Here is a 20,140-nt window from a genome sequence, read left to right on the forward strand (position 1 = left end):
TCTATCTTTCTCTGTCTGTCTATCATGTGAAAATGTGTCTTAATGTACCACATGAACTACATAAAGTGCTGCATGACATCCATAGATGGAAGCTATCTTTATTAAAACTTTAACAAGTTATGTTAAAAGGCAACATAGTGTACATTCATTTATGAGTAGATGTCTACTGGTTTGTACATTTTATACGACACTTTTGTGGCCACAAATCAGTCTTACTTTCAATTTTATTTTTGTTTCATAAAGCATTTTATGATATAACTAGTTTCGCTAGTAAGATAACTGGATGTTCTTTGTTCACTGGGGTCCATTTATGCCGCTTCCCCTCTACTTTTCCATTTACGGTCACCCGTAATCACCACAAATAACCTTTAGTGGATTTCTGAAGTCAAGACACATGAAATCGTGTAGGCAGGAAATAGTATTGATGCCTCACAGCATCAGGATCCCTTGTTCAATCCTGATCCTGGGTTGCTCTCAGAATGAATTTCCTGTGCCCATGTTAATTAACAGCTAGTCGTTCGATTTCTGACCACGCCAGTAGGTGAACTGGTTACACTACATTGCCCCAAAGTTTAAATGAGTGCATGAATGTGACTGTGTGTATGCTGGTCTGCGATGGACTGGTGTCCCACCCAAGCTGTATTCCCTCTTCATACCAAGTATTACTAGGAACTATAGTAACCCTGATTAGGACAAAGTGCCTAAGCTAATGGTAGTGATGATGATGATGATGATGATGACGATGATGATGACTAAGATGATGTGTCAGGAAGTTTTTGCTCTCTATGATCCCTAGTTTTAAACTAACAGCCACCTTCTTCCATTTACTACAACATCTAATGGCCAAAAGTAGTGTATGGGGGTTTTTTAGAAGTCAAGACTGCTGTTTTATTAGCAATGTAAGTCTACAAAAATTAAGGCATTAACATATGCAGGCTAATCAGCTGTTTATGTAGATGTACATGTCTGTTTAAACGAGATTTGAGCGCTTTGTGTTCGTTTCTCTCATTTTATTCATGCCTTAGCGTTATTATGTTCATATACAACAGAAAACGCGTGTCTATAACACGTTTATAGCACTCGACTTGTTTACGGTAGTGACGTAGGGACAAAACCGGAAGTAGGAATCTGCGTATGTTTGAAGGGGACGTTCACAGCCGTGTACAGTGACATGTTACACTTTGTACGTATTTGGCATCAAGAGTGTTTTATAAAGTGGACATATCGAGACGTGACTGGCTATAGAGCTTGTGTGAAGCGTTAGAAAAGCACAAAATGGCTCAGTACACTTTCCACGAGCAGCTGTTGTCCGTCATGGAGATTCTGGCCAAAGCAGCAACGGAGGAAATTAACCGGCGAGTTGAGCACAGCTGTGCGGTGATCCGCATCGAGCTCTCCCGCAGTCAGAGAGACATCGACAGCCTGAAGAGGAAATGTCAGGTGATGGAGAATGAACTGAGGAAAGTACGTGGAAGAGGGAGACGGAAAGGTACTAAACAATATCTCTCTTTATTTTACATAAAAAAAAAAAATAATAATAGGACGTGAGATTCGAACTCATGACCTTATGGTTACTAGTCCAACACTTTAACCACTAGACAAACTCAACCCTTTAAAATCATTAAACTGAAAGTACTTCAGTGATTCTAGTGCTGTATTTCTTCTCTGGTGCTGTATTTTTATTGATTGTGTCCCACTCTGACGTCACCTGGGGACATTACTGTCTTACCTTGAGTTGTGTCTCAAAAGATAGACAATACACTACACAATTACGTTAGGCACTATTTAGTCCATCCAGTGTACGCATTTTAAAAGGGTTGTATCGAATAATGATGATAATAGTTGCAGCAAAATACAGTGAATTTGTTGAAAAATTAATCACACAACATGGGACGAATTATAAGCTGTAAGATGAAGAGTGCCATCGGATCTTAGACCTCGGTGAGGATCCTGAGACATCTAGAGACTCTGCTATACTAAAGAGGAGATGCCAACTCCATGTGGTCTTTGAGGACAACAATCTCCTCATCAATAAAACATTTATCAGACTGTATATTTATAATCACACCCTCCGGTGTCACCCATATGAGGATGAGGTTCTCCTTTGAGTCTGGTTCCTCTCAAGGTTTCTTCCTTTACCGTTCAAGGGAGTTTATCCTCACCACAGTCACCTGTGTCACCTCAGACTTGCTCATTGGTGATAAAAACAAACACATTTAAATATATCTAATATTAATCTTGAATTTTTTGTATTTTATTAATCTTTATATTTTCTTTATATAATAACCTTTTGTTCAATGTTTATGTTTTGTAAAGCTGCCTTGAGACAGTGTCAATTGTTAAACGCACCATACAAATAAATTTGATTCGAATTGAATTAAATTGAATTAAATTAATTTGAATCAGCCATTTTGATTTTTTCCCCCTCCAGCATCATCATCATCATCATCATCATCAAACATCTAAAAAGTACCTAATTAGGCTAGGTGACCTAATTCATTCACCAGTTGGTTGAAGTTCATTTATATATAATGATATATTATGATATTCGTTTATTTTCAGTGTTCATCTGCGGCTCCTCTGAGAAGATACCTTTTCAGGGTCTGTGTGTCAGAAACACCAGTGTTCATGCATGCAGAGCTGATCAGCCAGTTCCACCAACACAGGACGACTCTGAAGCATCTACAAAACAAATCCGTCAGGTCTGAACAACACCGTGCTGTGTCTGTTACTGTGAATGTCTTCATGTCTGTTCATGATATTCATTCTGACCGTTACCCGTCCTTATATCCCAGAAAAGAGATACGTTCAACTCTCAGAATTGTTAAATGAAACTATTCTTTTGCTCTTTATTGTAGACTATCCAGATACCGGAGGACAGATCTGCAGCAACAGCCATTAAAGAGGAGAGAAATGATAATGATCTGTGGAGACAGGGAGAGGGTAAGAGAATAGGAATTGCTTTATATACTCAGTGGAGGTTTTGTGATATTGTCTGGAAATATGTCAGTTCAGATCCCAAAGCCGCCAACTGTTCAGCTGTATAATGTGTGTGTGTTTCTTTCAGCTGCAGGGCAGTTTCATTTTGGGTGTCATGGCAACAAGCAACACACCTCAGCTCAGGAGATAAGTGAAGAACTAAATCAATTTAGTGATGACATGGAGAGACAGAGGATGCACATCACGCACATCAGTTCTCCGGTTACGGGCAACGAGGAGCGTCCGAGAAGTCTCAGACTGCAGGTAAAAACTGAAAAGGAGGAAGAGGAAGAGAAGGCAGTAGCAGAAGCCATATTGGTAGAAGGGTCTGAGCAGAGGAGAGAAGAAACGAATCACCCAGAGTTTGCTTATAACGACGACAACAGTAACGAGGCAGAAAGAACAGACATGTCCTTCACGTCCACTCAGCTTTCATGTGACCTTTCTGTCTTCTCTCAGCCTGCTGTGGATGCGGCCATAGGACAGTCCGGAAACAATGGCAAAACTATACCGAATGAGCAGTTAGAGATGTACAGTGTCGGAGAGGTTAGTGTCCATGAGCAACCACAGCCAGCATGGTGCAGAGACAGAGCACATGAGGCAGATCATATTGTACAGAGACCGAGGCATGATGGCTCAAGCACTCACCAGCAGCACAGGACATTATCCAGACCCAGTGAGGCCGGAGTTGGAGCTGACATTGACTCCCAGACCGGCTCTAACATACCTCATCCGGCGTTTTTGGGAAGAGGTCGTGGCGGAGTCAGACGTTTTCGAACTCAGTGGGTAACCAGCGTGGATGGAGAGCGGCGCTTCCGATGCACGTTCTGCGAGCGGACGTTTGTGCGTTTCGGCCAGCTGAAGGAGCACATGCGCAGCCACACCGGCGAGAGGCCGTACACATGCAGCCAGTGCGGTCGCAGCTTCACCAAACAGGGCAATCTGATCCGGCATGCCGTGGTGCACAGCGGAGAAAAACCCTATCAGTGCAACCTGTGTGGGAAATGCTTCACTCAGCGCTCCAGCTTAAAGTCCCATCAAAAAACACACACACCAGACAGAGACACTGTTCTGCAAGGATTAGCTGTGCGTCAGCTGGTCCGAGAACAACACGACAACCTGGCTGTCACACAAACCAGGGGTTTTGTATAGCAACAGCCCAGAATTGATGACATTATTACTTGGATGGTCATGTGTTAATAAGCAGTTCCACAGATCCTGTTATGTGCCTGTTATAGACATTAGAGCAGCACTTACATTCCCTAGGAACATTTGTTTCTATTTAGAAGACAACATAATGACAGATGTCTTCTAAAATTCGTTATTATCGGTCAGATTTTAAGGAACATTATGCTATTCTCAAAAAAGGACATACTGTTCTTGGAGTTCTGCTGAAGGTTTGAAAAGCATGACTGCTAAAATCTAACACCACCACACTAGCTAGCTAATGTAATGTGGCCTAACAGGTCATAGAGGTCAGAGCATGTAGGTTGTGCCACAATGTGGCAGTGTGGGCATTAAGCTTTCTTTTTTTTTTTTTTCACAACATTCCCGAGGATTTAATTATTTGCAACAGACTCTTGCTATGAGTAGTTAATGTCACTTGGAAAGCATATTAAGCATTTGAGTTCTGTTCTTAATGCATTCCTCGTGATTTCAAGTCTCTAGCTTAATCTTGATAATAAAAGTGATAATACCTTTTTTTCAGACACTGTGCATGGCCTCGTGGTGCAACAAAGAAGACGTCCGTGTCATATTGTGCAACATGTTTGTCGTTACATCGCTACTGACAGTGATGCAAAACTGCCGCATCTCAGGATATGTGCACACTCACACACTATCGGACATTACAGTGGCTGTAGATCAGTTTTGCTTGTAGAGTTTTCATACAACACAATGTCACGAGAGCATACGAATGGGTCTCTACCACTGTATCACCAACAGTAGTCCTTGTTCCATCAAACACAATGTTTCTTGATGTTTATTGCAGCCCAGCTATGTCATTCAGATGTTATAGTTTGTGTTGTAGTTTGCGAGATAGTTTTTTAACCTAATATAAGTTTAATGCAGTACTTTTTGCACGTGAAGAACTTTACTCACTTAACTGGTAGACGATTCTCCACAAGGGGGCACAAATAAATCATAAAGTGTCTGAGACGCAGAATACGCCAACATCACACGCTACAAGATGTTTCTCACCCCAATCAGTAATAACACGACCTTTACAATACCTCAGGCTTAAAATCACTTCCCAGTTGAAATCACTAATTTTTCCGTAATCGAAGCGATTCGTCGTTGATCATTAAACAAGACAGCGTTGATTAAAAAAATGTATCGATGCCTTTCGTTTTCATTAACACTAAAAATTCCCAATTTGGTTTTTTTTCATTAATGACACTTTGATAGCAAATTCCTAAACCATGCTTGAAAAGGTTAGTAAAAATGTTATGAATCTAAATCTGTGAGGAGTTCATAAAAGGGACATTAAAGTGGGACATTTAAGCCATTTTCATGAGGACATTTTGTTCATTTAATATAAAAACAGTGGACATGAGAATATGAAGTTTGAATAATTTGAGATTTTATTTTATATTAAATGATGTATCTTTTGTTATTTTAAAATTAAACATGTGTAGTTTGACCAAACCTTATTTGTATGTGAGTTTTGTTACATCAGGGTTTTGTTTTGTGTTAATGTCAGTGTGTTAAAAGCAAATAATATGTTATGATATAAGATATTTTGTGCTACTAGAGTTAAGTAGGTAACAACGTCTCAGTGCTAGGACACGTGTAACGATGCTTCATTTTTTATATATATATCTCTTGGAGCATCTGTTTCTGTGAGGTTCCCTGAGGTTTGATATAAACATGTAGCTTCTTTGTTCGTAAACTTCTCCATGCTGTTTCTCACAGCAGCCATAAATCCCAAGACATGAACAGGTTTTTGAACCAAGAAAGTGTTGTAATGCATGTTTGCAGTGAGCCACCATTTGCTCATACGTTAGAACAATGCAACTTCAGCTAATCTATTTAAACCTCAGAGCTTTGTTTTTCCTTTTATGTTTTCTTTTATTCCTGTTATTGTGTTATTCGAAACTCTGATGCACTCAAAGTTATGAAATTGTACAATATGTGACTGAGTGTTCCTAGACCTGTCTCGCTTGTTTCTGTACAAGCAACTACGCATAACAAGATCTCTGATAGGACGTGACTAATGTCCGCGTGATATGAACTTTAAAAATTGGATTTTTTTTATTGGAGTTATTTGTCATAGCGTTAAATCATTCATAAGAAGGTTCCATGCTAGTTTAACGGTAAATACATGTCGTACACGCGTTGGTATCTGACTGTAAATTACCAAAAACTGACTGTATCTTTGTGATGTAATGTTATCTTTGGCCATGTTCACTTGTTCCTCAGTACATATTTTTTTGCTCACAATTCAACTTGTATGCATTTGTTATGGTGAACAGATCAACGCTCTCATTGTGCCGATACATTATTGCAGATTTTAAAATTGGCTAGGTATTTCTGATCCATGTGAATATGTAGTCTGGGTAAGAGGACCATTGGTTGTGGCCACTTGCGTGATGGGCAGCAATAAAAACAGCATTTTTGCTGTAGTGATAAAATGTGCAAACAAGTAGCACAACATTCTTCACTCTGGAGATTGACAGATAGTCTGTCCCCAAAGCTAGTAGTAAAGATTTTGCTGTTTGTGGGGACATTACAACAATTCAGGGAGATGTGTATAGATGTGTGAGATGTTTAGATTCTGGAAAGCAGCCAGTTGGTGATGTGTGTATATGACAGCTGCTGGTTGAACATTTGAGAGAGTAAGTAGGTTTGGTTAACTTCTAGGTACAAGTATGTAAAGGTTCCAATCACGAGGACCAATCACGGATCATGATTGATCCCAAGGACCAATCACGATTGATCCCAAGGACTAATCACCGATCACGATTAATCCCAACGACTAATCACCGATCACAATGGATCCCAAAGATCAATCACCAATCACGATGGATCCCGACGACTAATCACCGATCAAAATTGATCCCAAGCACCAATCACCGGTTACCATAGATCCTAACAACCAATAATTGATCCCAATTGTTCCCAATGTCCAATCACTCATCACCAGTGTTCCCCAAGCCTAGTTTCCTTTTTCATGTAACACGTTTTTCCCACCAACCCCTGACCATGTAAACACCAGCAGCTGCTTTTATCCTGAAAAATTATCCCCGAAATTCCTGAAACACACAACTCACGATGTACACGAACATTCGCGCAAACCTGCACTCATTCACCACCCACCTCTATTCGAGTATTTACGGTAAGCCAAAGATTAACCGGAAGCAGACGTTTTGTCCTGCTGTAGAAATTCGGGAAAAGATACTCCTTTTATTGTTTATCTTTTTATTATTATTATTATTATTATTATCTCGTTATTAAGAAAAGGACGATGCTCTCGGAGGACACGGCGAGCAGCAGCAGCGTCTCTTTCCACAGTCGGCTTGCGTCAGTCATGGCCCTGGTGGCTCAGACCGCTGTGGCTGAAATCAGTAAACTGTATGATGACGGGCTGCTGGTGCTGCGCCTGGAGGTCTGCAGAAAAGACTCCGAGATCGAGGAGCTGAAGACCAAACTGCAGACGGCTGAAAACGAGCTGCGGTTTGTGAAGGAGTGTCAGAGCTCAGAGAGACTCAGTGTGACCCCTAACCTGCCCCCTGCTCCATGTACACACAGGACAGGTAAAAACAACCCTGCAGTCCACAGTCTGCACTTTAAACACCAAACATTACGGTGCAGAAGATAGAAAACACTAAAGATTTCATTCCTCTAGGTTCACTGTGACACCATCACAGTAAATATCACTAGTCTGGAACATCTGGAAACAAGCTGAGGATGTTCTAGACATCAAGGGGAAAAGACAACAATGTGAGGAGAGAAATAAATAGAGGGAGGAGATGGAAACTTTATAGTAGTTGGCATTGTGGGTCTGTCTCAGCCCTATGCGCATATAGAGAGAGAGAAAGAGATTGTAATGTATAATCTTGATCGTTGTTCTTTTTTCCCCCCCAAAATAAAGGTGTTTTTTTTTTTGTCAAAATGCTTTGGTTATTTTGTAAAACACTTCTATTAATGATCAGGTGTGATAAAACACAGTTAAGATTTAACAGCAGGGGCAAACACTTTTTCACACAGGGCCATGTGGGTTTGGATTTTGTTTTCCCTTAATAATAAAAATCTTTATTTAAATCTGCATACTTACTTGTGTTGTCTTTGACTAATATTTAAATTTGTTTGATGAAACAAAACAACGTTTTAAGGTGAGACGAACATCAGGAAGGGGCCAACACTTTTCCACACCACTGTGTAGAGATATATATTCACAGTGGAGGACAAAATTAGATCAGATTTTTGTTGTGGATATTCCATGCTAATAGAACAGTGTTTTACAAAATAACCAAAGCACTTCAACAACTTTATTTAGTAGAAAACACAACAATCAAAATGAATGACTGTAGCACAGAGAAAGATTACAACAGAAAACAGTTAGCAGGAAGCTTGAATGACGTCATGAGTCTCTGTCACACTGCTCAGGTTTGGGTCCACTCTTCTTAAAGTCTCTTCCACAGTTCAGTGACTGGAGTTGGTTTCTTGGCCATAACTTGGTCACCAAGGATTTTCCATAGGTTTTCTACTAGGTTTAGGTCAGGTCTCTGAACAGGCCATTTCATTATTTCAATGTCTTCAGCTTCAAGGAACTGCTTTCCCTATTTTGCTGCATGACAGGAAGCATTATCATGCATGAAAATTGCTGGCTGATTGGTTGATGAATTGGTTGGGAAGGAATCGCATGTTGTCGAAGAAGGGTCTGGTAAACGTTTTCATTCACCCCGTCATGTAGCTGTACAGTATAAGAGGCCCAATTCCTGCTTCAGAAAACATTCCCTAATCCATGACATAACGGTTCCAATCGGACACAAATAAATTAAACTTGCTTTTATTACTTTGGACCAGTTCTCTGTCCACACAAGGTTAGTCTAGACTTTTGATTCTTTCTGCTAATGAGAGGTTTAGTCACTATAAAGTGGGGTTTCAGTCCAAATGCTCTTAAACGTCGAGACTCTGTATGACCAGACAGATCCTTACTCTGTTCAGCACTGAACTGGTGAAATCCCAGCTACAGTGTTGAACCGATTGCCCATTGAGATTCTCCGCGTTATCGTGTCCTCTCTTGCATTTGTCTTTCGTGGACAAGAATCCTTCTTAGGGGACTTGAACGAGTTTTGTGACGTTGTAAAGATACAGTATTTTAGAAATCACAGATTTGGAACGAGCAACTTCTCTTTCTATGGCTGAAAGGATCATCTGGACAACCTGCTGCCAGAGGGTTTCAGTCCCTTTAGAACGGCTCACCATCTTGCAAAGTCAGTGAAAAGTCAGATTTAATTCAGCAATAAAAAAATAAGAAGAATAGTAAATTATTCATCTATTTTACATCATTTCAATTTAGTAAAATTAAATTCCTGAATATTTAAATGTTACCATAATAGTGACATCACGACCCTTTAATAACTATAATAATATGCTGATCTCTTGGACCAGTGAGAAGTCGATCACATCCATTCATATTTTGAGGGGAGAAAATATTTATGGCCATTTACAATTGAGAAAATGTAGATCATTTAGAGAATAATATGATATTTGTTATTAAAAAAAAACAAACTCACAAAGGGACAAGTTTTGGAAAGAGAAAGACGTACAAATGTACAAACAAACAAGGACAGGGTCCGGTATATGACACTGAATTCAGTAACGACTCATCTGAGTTTCTTCCTGAGAGCACGTTTCCTCCAGGTTCTCAATTTTTTTTTCTGATCCCGCATAAGAATGCGGTTGGAGGATCGTCTACGCTCCATTAACTTTAATTTACATTGTCCCGAGGTGTCTGTAGCATTGGATCAAAATTTTCCAAAGTAAAACCTTTCAGTGGAACTAATCTTTTCATCTTTCTCTGCATTTTACACTCAGCAGACTTTGGAGAATGCACAGAAGCGACAAATCAGCTTCTTTCTTGGAAACCTCATCCTTCTTCTGATGCGTGTAATGGAAAGGAAAACCATCATGCAGGTGAAATGAATTACAAATCCTCAGAAGAAACCGATTCTCAGGACATTCTCACGAAGGAAACGGAACTCACACCGACAGAGCCACATCCTACCACAGAGAATCTGAAGCAGCTCGCATTCTGCGAGGAAGAGAGTGAACCAGACTTTCAGGAAAAGGCAGAAGAGGAGATAGAGACGGTCAGTTTAGAGGAGAGCAACATCGAGTGTGTTGTGATCGAGGACAGAGAAACGCAGCCGTGGTCCGCCGTGGAGAACGGCATGGAACATGCAGAGGACCCGGACTGCTCTATTGTTTCCGAGCAAGACGGACATCCCCTGATCTCCTCCGTGTGGAGCGTCGGTTCTAGCACATCCAGTCCTGTGGGTGATATAACTATTACAAACAGACTCGACATAGAAGAAAGAAGACAGCAGAGGATGCCGCAGCAGCCCAGGAGCGAAGTAGAACCAACGGACCTTAACCTGCCTAAACAGGTACAACACGGAGCAAACACAGCCATCCAGCCCAGGTTTCTGCTTCCTTCAAGAACTAATGAACACGTCATGCTCTTAAACAACACCACGATCCAGAATGGGAACCGAGCAACTGTCACAGGAAATGAAATTGCTATAGCCAGGTTAGCTCTGAGGAATAAGCCAGTGAGAGAGAAATGGTTCATATGTTCGTTCTGCGGGAAGAGTTTTGACCGCATCAGCCACCTTCAGATGCACCACAGAATTCACACCGGAGAGAAACCGTTCCACTGCAGCATGTGTGGGAGAAGTTTCTCTCAACAAAGCAACTTGCGCACACACCAGAAAACACACAAGGATCTCAGGACGCCGAGCAAAAGCTTTTGAAAATAAGACAATTAGAACATTTGGGTGTCATGTTTATTTTCTAGTACATAAACCAACACCTGGCCATCTTTCTTTTGCTCATTTTATTTTTTACAATAAACAAAAAGTTGTCAACATTCGTTGTTACTGTCTTTACACATGCACAGGGGAATACAGAAATAATACACGGGTTGATGGCTTTGTCTCACTATATTTACATCTTTCACAAAAACTCTATACACTGCATCAGTGAACCTTAATTATTTAAGAGCAGCCAGGTGCTTAACTAGGTTGTAGAGAGGCATTGTTCGGTCATAAAGTAATGCAGAGCTTTAGTATTATACATGTATCAATACCTTTTCAAACCGTAATAACAACCAGAATCCACTGAGGTAAATAACAGACAGAAAAACCTAAAAAGCTGCTAAACCTCACTGTGCCGTTTGACCTGCTTGCTTCAGGGTCTCCCCTGTCCTTTCACTGAGCTCTCAGTCTGTCCGAGTCGCTCTGTTCCGCTGCATGATGTAGCTGCGCTATAGATCATATATAACTACAACACAGAACATCTGCTTCCTGCAGACAGTAACTTTCAAGTCAAGATCAACGCTGTTAGCTGGGGAGATTTGCAAAACCTCAGGAACCTTTTTAATTCTCTATGAACACAGAATTCAAAGCAATGAACTGCAATTTTACAAGTCCTAAATGGTCAGTCTCAGCAAAACACTCTCACACACACACACACGGTGAGAAGACTGTGTCCCCTGAAATACTAGTTGGTTGTCCACCACCAATCACCTCCAATCCATGCGTTCTGATTTTTTTGTTTGTTTGTTTTTTTAAGAAGAAATCTTTCAAAACATTTAACAACTAAAGAAAAGGCTGATTATTTGTCTTTAATTGGTTTCCTCTGTTATGAATGAGGTAAATAGTGTATAGATGAAGGTTTATCTTGTATTCTGTATGAAAAATTATTTGTGGGAAAACCTTGCAGTAGGTATCAAATAGAAACATTTAAAACTAATATTAACTTTTGCACTCATTCAGGCTATTTTTAGCCAAATGTCCCTACTAATTTCACAGGTGCTAGTTAATATTTAGATGCATTCATCTGCTCAGACTTTTAGAACGTTGTTGGTCTGCTTTAAATCTGCTGATATATCCACATCTGGACTTGCTGGTAGATGATGCCCAATGAGCTGCCTGTGGGTAGAGTAGAAAGCTGAGATCTCCATTGGTCTTGATATGTTCGAACCAGCCTGTGGTATTAACACGAGCTCCAGGGAGTGTCGGATGAATTCATCGGTCAGAAGACGCAGCATGCAGGATGAGCTCCACTGGACCACATAATGGACATTATTACTGGTGACCAGAAAAGACTGCAGGGATGGTGTGCTGTGGCGAATCACTTTGGCCTTCTCGTTTTATGTACTGGCCACGTGGGTTCAGCATTATAGCGTTCGGGTTAGGTTTCGGCCTCAGGACTCCGTTGGTGTACTGGAAGTTTTTCGAGAGTGTCTCTAAGAGCTGATGCGAGTTGAAGGCGCTGTCTCCCTCCTCTCCCTCCGGCATGCCTTCTCTCTGTCCCCATACGTCTTTTTCTTTCCCTCCTTCTCTTGTAGCCCCTGAGCTGATGGACAATGGAGGATAGCTCGGGTCTCGCCGAAGCTCTACATCCTAAGCGATCGAAAGAAAATGATCGAGTTACTTCTCCAGAAACCCAAACGACTCCTTTTTTTTGCAATTCTTACTGCATTTCTTACAATTCTTACTCAATACTTAGAGAGGTATGGCTCTATATATAGCTTTAATATGCTGAAGTGACCTGCTTCACCCCAGCTACAGAAACAGAAGTGCCACTGATGACATTTCCTGATCACTTACCTGCTTTGTGCTCAAGGCTCAAGCGAGCACTTTATTCCTACTTCTTCTTTACACTTAGCCAGAATTTTTCTAAATACTATAACAGCACTGTGAAAGCAATTCTCAGGTTAACTTGCCCATTTAAATGCAGTTTTTAAACTCGCCAGGAAGCAGAAATCCAGTGCTATAAAACTATAATGTGCTTTTTTTTAACACTTATCAGAGCACATAGAGAAAATCTATTTATTTTTAGCAGACTAAATAAGCGGAATAATTTAAATCCATCATCTCAATTACAGCAAAAATTAGTGTCACAGAAGATTAATGTGCCTTTAACACGTTCATATATACAGTATATAGTGGATATAAAAAGTCTACAGTCCCTTCTTTTTTGTGATGAGAAATGATCAAGCAATTACAAATAAGAAATGTACAATACTTTGGTTGCATAAGTATGCACACCCTTTTGTAACAGACTGTGGGAGTGTTCAGAATCCAGCATTATAAATACTATTGTACTTAATATATACAGGTGTGTAGATTTATTATATCCACTGTAATGTAGACACACATGTAGAGGAAACCTCACCAGAGACATATTACTGCTCTTTATGTAGCTTGCCACTCTTTGAATGCGGTCTTGTTTCTCTACCTCGGTCTCTTTCCTCCTCCCGCTTCCTCGCATTGAGTCACAGGACAGGTGGAGGGCTGGGCGGCCGATGCTGTCGCGATCGACGTCTCTCTCGTCATATATGCCTGATCGCTCCTGATGAATAAGAGCATACGTTAATCACATCATTCCTGGCTCGGGTTTTGCTTTTGCATCATAAAATGATTGCACGCCACCTACTATATTATTACACCATCCCGAAATGATGGCGTCAGTATGCAACTACATGAGAGTTAACAGACAATAAATATATACAGTATATAAAAAAACAATTATTACAGGAGCTGCCTGGACATCTCCTGCATTGATGTGTTGCAATACCTCTAGCGTATAGACACTGCTTCTTACAGGAGATTCCATCCTGAGTAGCATGGATTCTTCAGTCTACAAGAACAAACAAGGTGAGAAGATGTAGATCATTGTACGGCCATGTTTGAACGTTCAGTTTGAGCCTTACGGCATTTCAGGTCTGTTTGTCATGCTCATGTATAGAGGGTCATGTTTCACTCATTGAGACCAACAAGTCAATCCACATTCTTGTTTGACAGCTTTTGGCACATGTGTGTTGTTTTTACCCTGCCATGGGTGACCTGGCTCATGTGTGTCTAGAGCTGCAACTGAGCAAAAAATCACTTCCTAGACATCTTAATTGGGCTTATCTGTATAAAGAGAGAAGCTCTGTTGTTTCACAGTGCGTAAAAAGGCATCGCCAGGCTACCCAGACACTAGTGGAAAAGTTTCCATTTGAAAAACAATACGAGCTTTGTGTATGCCAAAGCAGGAACATGTCTATTATCACACCCCAGGTGCCTGCGTTCATGGCGTATTTATAGCATTATTGACAGAACATTCGCACGCAACAAATACAAAGCTTTTATCTATGAATTCAGGGTAGAAAAAATTCCATTGGCTAATCATAAACCATACTGGATGATCTTCTGTTTAGAAATCCAGCAATTATTTAAGGTTTATGGTAATTGCTCACACACACACAAGCTTTTTCGTCAATCTTTTAGTTCTATAGGTTAGAAATAGATTGTCTTGCTAAGACAAGATTGTCTTATTCTACTTTTTTCTCCTGTGTATGTGAACAGTACGTTATAGACCAGGCCTGCTAGCAAGATCACTACTGTTTAAGGTGAACAGATATGATGGGTGTGGCTATTGTTTAACAAATTGCTAAGAATTTGATCATGTAAACTGATACTCAGATAGCTGAACGTAATAAATGTCTTCCTATGACAAACTTACAATGGTTTAATAGCTTACCGAGTTATCTTGACGTGTGTGAACTAGCCGAGATTGCTTAATGTACGTGATGGACAAAATCGTGGATATGTTCGTCAAGTTAGGTTTAACAAAAATCCGGATATTAAAAAGTCCAGTTATGTCCATTTGTAACAAATGCAAGCTAGTTTACTAGCATTTAGTTAGCTGTCGGGTTAAGTTAAGGAGGAAAACTTTGATTAGGATTAGACAAAGTAAAGCAAATCTAAAACTCTTCATATACTGAAAACAAATTCCTGCTGGGATGTCTAGCTGACACGCTGCATGTTTTGTTAGGTAGCTTTCTGTTTATACATACATGTATAAAATGTGTGTAGAGAAGTTCTTAGGATATTTTTATTCGTTTCTTGGAAACTTGGAAATTAAAATACCAAAAGAGTTACTAGGAAAAAAGTGTATTTTAGCCAACTGTACCCGCATCCTCTGGTCAGTACTGAACGAGTTAAGTCTCCTCATAGAAGTCTGCCTCGAGAGATTATTGATCTCCTCCCTGCAAGAAAGTCGACAAAGAGGTGAATTCGGTTTGACATTTTATTTTGTACGATTGTTGCCCCATGTGTGTTGTTGCTAAAGGATGGCAGACTCACTTCGTCTCTGAGAGCTCCTGTTTAAGTTTCCTGGTCTTGCGTCTATGGCGGCAGGTAATCAGAAGGATGATGGTCGTCATGACAACTACTAAAACCCCGGCTGCTCCACCCACGATTATAAGGAGGAGGTTGTTGAAATTAGCCTCCAGCTGGGACGATTTAGAGGCTACTTGAAGTGTAAGGGGGGGAAGAAAAAAAAAGTTGAGTGCATTTTTCTACCAAATGGGGGCGGTGTATGTATATGAATGTCTAATAAACAGCAGTCAGCTGATAAGACGTTATTTCGTTACAGAACTTCCATACTGCTCGCTTTAAGTAGTTCATTAAAACATTAGCAATTTGGTGCTGATCTATAATTTTAGAAGAGAGCATTTGGAAAATGCTAAGAATAGTTTATTAAGAGCTTAAAATGAAGAAAAAGTGTCCCTTTAAATCCTTTACTGCTTTTATAAAGGAAAAAAAAACCCCAATATGAACAGATTGAGATTTTTATCTGATGACCCATTTTATACACTTACTATAGTTTTATTTGAAAAATAAACAAACAAACAAACAAACTGTCCCGAGAGTGAAGATGATCTTACAATGGAAAGCAGAAGAAGAAGCTGAAGTGAAGGGAAAAAGCCCCCCCCCCCCACAAGACAGACTATTTTGCAATAAAAGCAAGTTGTTTTTTTTTAAAGCTCAACATCCATTTAGAGAGAAACAACACTCGCTTGTGTTGTGACACAGTAAACATTGTGCTATAGTGTACTATACACTACATTACAGTACATATAGTGTACTGTACACTACACTACATACACTATGCAAAAAAAAAAAAACAGAGTGGACAATATGGTGTCCTCATGAAATCCCACAATGCACTTTAGTCGGTTAGAGTTTAAATTAAATATACTAAATATTTGCATTTTGATATCTCCAAATTATTTAGAAATAATTCGTTTTCACAAATTTAGCAAATATTACATCTCGAAGGCCACATTGCAGAGGTCATAGATAGCGTGAGTCTTACCATAGATCTGTACATTAACCTCCGTCTTCACCGATCCCACAGAGTTTCTGGCCTCACATTCGTACACACCTTCATCGCTTTTATTTAATGGGCGAGTGAAACGGAGCCTGTCCCCCTCCACAAATACGTCCTTGGGCAAAACCCCACCCTTCCTGAACAGAGTCGATAAATCAGAATTAATTACGTGTTTATTATATCATTATCTTAACATTTATCATCGGTATGTGAACAGAAATTAATATGGAGGGAGGGAAGTAGAACAGTGAGGTTACAGGGGGCTGAGGTCAGGAAGGTGCAGGAGTTTAAATTTGGGGGCAACCGTCCAGTGTGACAAGAAGTGTGGAAAAAAGGTGAAGATGCGAGTGCTGGTGGGTTGGAGTGGGTGGAGAAAAGTGTCAGGAGTGTTGTGTGTGGCAGAAATGTGTCAGCAAGAATAAAAGGAAAGGTGTAGAAGACAGTAGTGAGAGCAGCTCTGCTGTATGGGTTATAGACTGTAGCAGTGAGGAAAAGACATGAGGCAGAGATGAGGATGTTGAGGTTCTCTTTAGGAGTGACGAGGATGGACAGGATTAGGAAGGAGCACATCAAAGGGACAGCTCAGGTTGGCTGTTTTGGGGACAAGGACAGAGAGACTAGATTAAGATGGTTTGGACATGTACAAAGGAGGGAGTTGGTTATATTGGTAGGATGTTGGAGATGGAGCTCTGAGGTAAGAGGTCAAGAGGAAGGACAAAGAGGAGATATATGGATATGAAATGAGGATATGAAAGTAACTGGTGCGAGAGTAGAGGATGCCAAGGATCAAGCTAGGTGGAAACAGATGATTCAGATGATTTGGATGGATGTATATAGTGTAACTTTACATATTTACTCAAAAGCTAATTTAAAACAGATACATAGATATTAAACGTGACAAAGTGAAGCATTAACACAAAAGATAAATCACCCATGTGATACAAAAATGTACATTTTACTACCCTTTTCCCCAGTTAATTTCTGCCTGTGGTGCACTTCATCATTCAGCCAGTAAATGTAACACACACACACACACACACACACACACACACACACACACACACACACACAAGAAAGAACCCACTGTTTTAATGAAAGGGGTCACATTTCCATGTACACGGTTAAAACCAGTGTTCTCAGGTTCCAGCTCTTCAGTCTCTCTCTCACACACACTTCTTTGCTATTTTTTTTATATAATTAATTATAATTGTGTGGTAATTATGATTATGTAGTATCATGTAATAGAACTGTTACATAATTCATATAGATGCTGATCAGGCCAAAGCCTGAATATTTGGATGTTTGTGATGTGCGAGTGTCTAAGAGCAGACAATCTGCATTGTCTGAGAACAGAAACACAGCCCTTCTCGACCATGGTTGTGCCTGCTACTGTATAATGATGTCAAACCCAGAAAGATAAAAGATTGTTAAGTTTGCATGTGCAGGCGTCACTGTTGATATACCTTCCGCACACTGTCTCTAATCAAACTAAAACCCTGTCTTTTGGTGCCCATTAAAATGATATTTAAAGCAGAGCTCTGTCATTTAAGGCTTAGGATGTGTCTCCTTGTTCGTCTCCCTCCTCCTCCTCCTCTCCTCTACTCTCGGTCTTTTCTCTCTGTTGAGTGCTGACTGTTTTCTCTCCATCTCTCCCCCCACCTCCCGCTCTCACCCGATGTGAAATCAGGTCTCCCCACTGTCTCTCTAGTAATAGGTTGTAATGCTACACCACAGCTTTTATTATACCCTAAAAAGAACATTTGAATAAGCGGCGCTCAGGGAGTTTAATGCCTTTTGTGTATAATTGCATGTAGTGAAAGACGCTGGGCCAAGTGGGTATTTTTCTCCTGATGATATGGAGATTCTTGCAGAGTCATGGACTCTGGGGGTGGGGGGGGGGGGGGGGTTAACAGACAGATCATATGGAGATAAATGGTGATGAGTGTCATGTACAGAGGAGGGTAAAGAAAAATGATGTTACATAAGCTAAGTGGGCAGGGAAATGCAAAAACAGAAAGGCCAGGCATGACAGCCAGGAAGACGTTTTTGGGTGCAGTTTTTGGGAGAGAGACGGAGAGACAGGCAGGAGGTACCTGGTCCAGGTGAAGTTGTGTGGGGGAGGATTTCCAGCACCCTCGCACTTGAGCTCGGCTCCATTCCGATTAACGGCCCATCTATGATCGTATCCAGAAACGACAGCATCAGGAGGAACTAAACACACACACACACGATTAATTCATATGACAAATTTTAATTATTAAAGGATATTACACAACACATTAATGTCTTATTTATTGCCTCGAGTTATGAGGAAAAGAACATCTCACTTTTTACACCAGTCACTTCCTGTTTGAAGTTTGCTTTCACAGTTACAGCCAAGTGCAAAATGATTTGCCTAAGCTTTGTGACACCTACAAAACTTCATTTCATATTCACTGAATGGTCATTGGATACAGCGTCCTGTATCGATATTTACTTAGCAGCTATCTTTACTATCCATCTCAGAAGTTTAATAAACATTGTCTTATGTAAATGTTACTTGTTGCGGTGTTGAAATCTCCCCCACACCAGCCAGCTCTCTCTGACCACACAACAGCTTACAACACGCTTCCTCTAAGACACATGAGGTCATCCAACTTACAGGATGTCGGTGGACACCATGAATTCATATATTATATCTTGCCATTTACAGAGAAAGGAATATTGTACTGTATAGATTAGATTTGTAGCCAGAACGGTGCTTATTGCTATAAGCTGAACCAACAGGAAACCGGCATTGATAATCATAAACCAGAAAATGTGAGTGTTTGCATAGTAAACATAGCAATTACCTCAAACACAAGTGAAACTTTATCAGCCTGAAACTTTTTAGTGTTTTGTGACTGCTAAATTTGGCTAGCTAGAAACTTCACGCAGATTGAAGCTTGCTTGCCTGGACAAGTTGAAATAGTAAATAAACCCTTATCATGTTACTTGAGAAATATTTATATATTATTAAAATGAAGTCTTGCATATCCACATGACTACAACCGTGATGTTACGGGAACTTTGATTTCTTCATATATTATGCAAAGAAATCAACGTCTAAAAACAGGAAGTGATTTGGGAAGAAAAGTGATATCATCTAAAGAAGACATTACAGGCTCATGAGGATAAACGATGAATAGCATGCGGAACAAAACAACCTTTGCCAGATAATCAGACATACAAGGTGTGCTGTGACGAAGATTAAATCTACACACAGAACCCTTTTTAGGAAGCCTTTTCACAGAGAGTAGTATTATGCCATATAGTCTGGCACGAAAATGGACTCACAGTGCACGATCAGTTGGTTGCTCAGCCTGCGAGGTTGATCTAGAGCAGGGTGCCACACCAAGCAGTCCAGTTTGCGGCCATTCATGCTGCGCAGAGGGTGCAGCGAATACTGGGAGGTGACGACCCCGTCCCCTGAGCTCCTGTTCTGTATTTGACCGGGCACGTCGGTCTCCCAGGAAAGCCGCGGTGGAGGCAGGCCGATCGCTCGGCAGGTGGCAGCCACACGGAATGACTGACCCTCCTCCAGGACAACCGGTTCCAGTGTTGAGATGGGAATCCCTGAAAAGCAGAACAAAACGTTTTAATTATATAACCTAGCAATGTCCGTCATGCTCACACATGCCATCTCATTACATTCTACATTCACACTAATTCAAGTACTGCATCATTAGTGATATAAACAATATTTTACACAAAAACACTACCTATATTGGAGATCTTCTTGATGGCACAC

At 40.5% G+C, this 20,140-nt stretch overlaps 3 protein-coding genes across 12 annotated transcripts in view; 2 read left to right on the forward strand and 1 right to left on the reverse strand.

Annotated features, from left to right (window-relative positions):
- The first annotated feature begins 1,081 nt into the window (after positions 1–1,081).
- On the forward strand, positions 1,082–5,625 carry si:ch211-155e24.3 (uncharacterized protein LOC100150696 homolog). Its single transcript, XM_027150596.2, has 4 exons — positions 1,082–1,489; positions 2,563–2,702; positions 2,859–2,943; positions 3,068–5,625. The coding sequence occupies exons 1-4, from the start codon at positions 1,276–1,278 to the stop codon at positions 4,129–4,131; spliced, it is 1,503 nt and encodes a 500-aa protein (XP_027006397.2). The 5' UTR covers positions 1,082–1,275; the 3' UTR covers positions 4,132–5,625.
- A 1,546-nt stretch (positions 5,626–7,171) lies between these two features.
- LOC113645182 (zinc finger protein 510) lies at positions 7,172–11,074 on the forward strand. 2 transcript variants are annotated; one of them, XM_027150597.2, is made up of 3 exons: positions 7,172–7,315; positions 7,436–7,733; positions 10,021–11,074. In XM_027150597.2, the coding sequence occupies exons 2-3, from the start codon at positions 7,445–7,447 to the stop codon at positions 10,956–10,958; spliced, it is 1,227 nt and encodes a 408-aa protein (XP_027006398.1). In that variant the 5' UTR covers positions 7,172–7,315; positions 7,436–7,444; the 3' UTR covers positions 10,959–11,074. The 2 variants fall into 2 exon arrangements, with proteins under 2 accessions (XP_027006398.1, XP_027006399.1); XM_027150598.2 differs by lacking the exon at positions 7,172–7,315 and having other exon boundaries at positions 7,327–7,733; positions 10,024–11,074.
- Positions 11,075–11,132: 58 nt separating this feature from the next.
- nectin4b (nectin cell adhesion molecule 4b) overlaps positions 11,133–20,140 on the reverse strand; it is a 13,670-nt gene continuing 4,662 nt past the window's right edge. For 3 of the 9 annotated variants that reach the window (XM_047806200.1, XM_047806197.1, XM_047806199.1), the window contains exons 4-11: positions 19,687–19,965; positions 18,465–18,582; positions 16,357–16,508; positions 15,342–15,510; positions 15,169–15,244; positions 13,747–13,851; positions 13,387–13,563; positions 11,133–12,611 (exon numbers count right to left, since the gene is read on the reverse strand). In XM_047806200.1, the coding sequence (XP_047662156.1) occupies positions 12,294–12,611; positions 13,387–13,563; positions 13,747–13,851; positions 15,169–15,244; positions 15,342–15,510; positions 16,357–16,508; positions 18,465–18,582; positions 19,687–19,965 (1,394 nt within the window). In that variant the 3' untranslated portion in view covers positions 11,133–12,293. The remainder of the gene's footprint in view (positions 12,612–13,386; positions 13,564–13,746; positions 13,852–15,168; positions 15,245–15,341; positions 15,511–16,356; positions 16,509–18,464; positions 18,583–19,686; positions 19,966–20,140) is intronic. The other 6 variants (XM_047806202.1, XM_027150593.2, XM_047806198.1 and 3 more) reach the window with 5 other exon arrangements.

This window comes from Tachysurus fulvidraco, chromosome 22 (assembly GCF_022655615.1).
Source record: "Tachysurus fulvidraco isolate hzauxx_2018 chromosome 22, HZAU_PFXX_2.0, whole genome shotgun sequence".
NCBI lineage: Eukaryota > Metazoa > Chordata > Actinopteri > Siluriformes > Bagridae > Tachysurus > Tachysurus fulvidraco.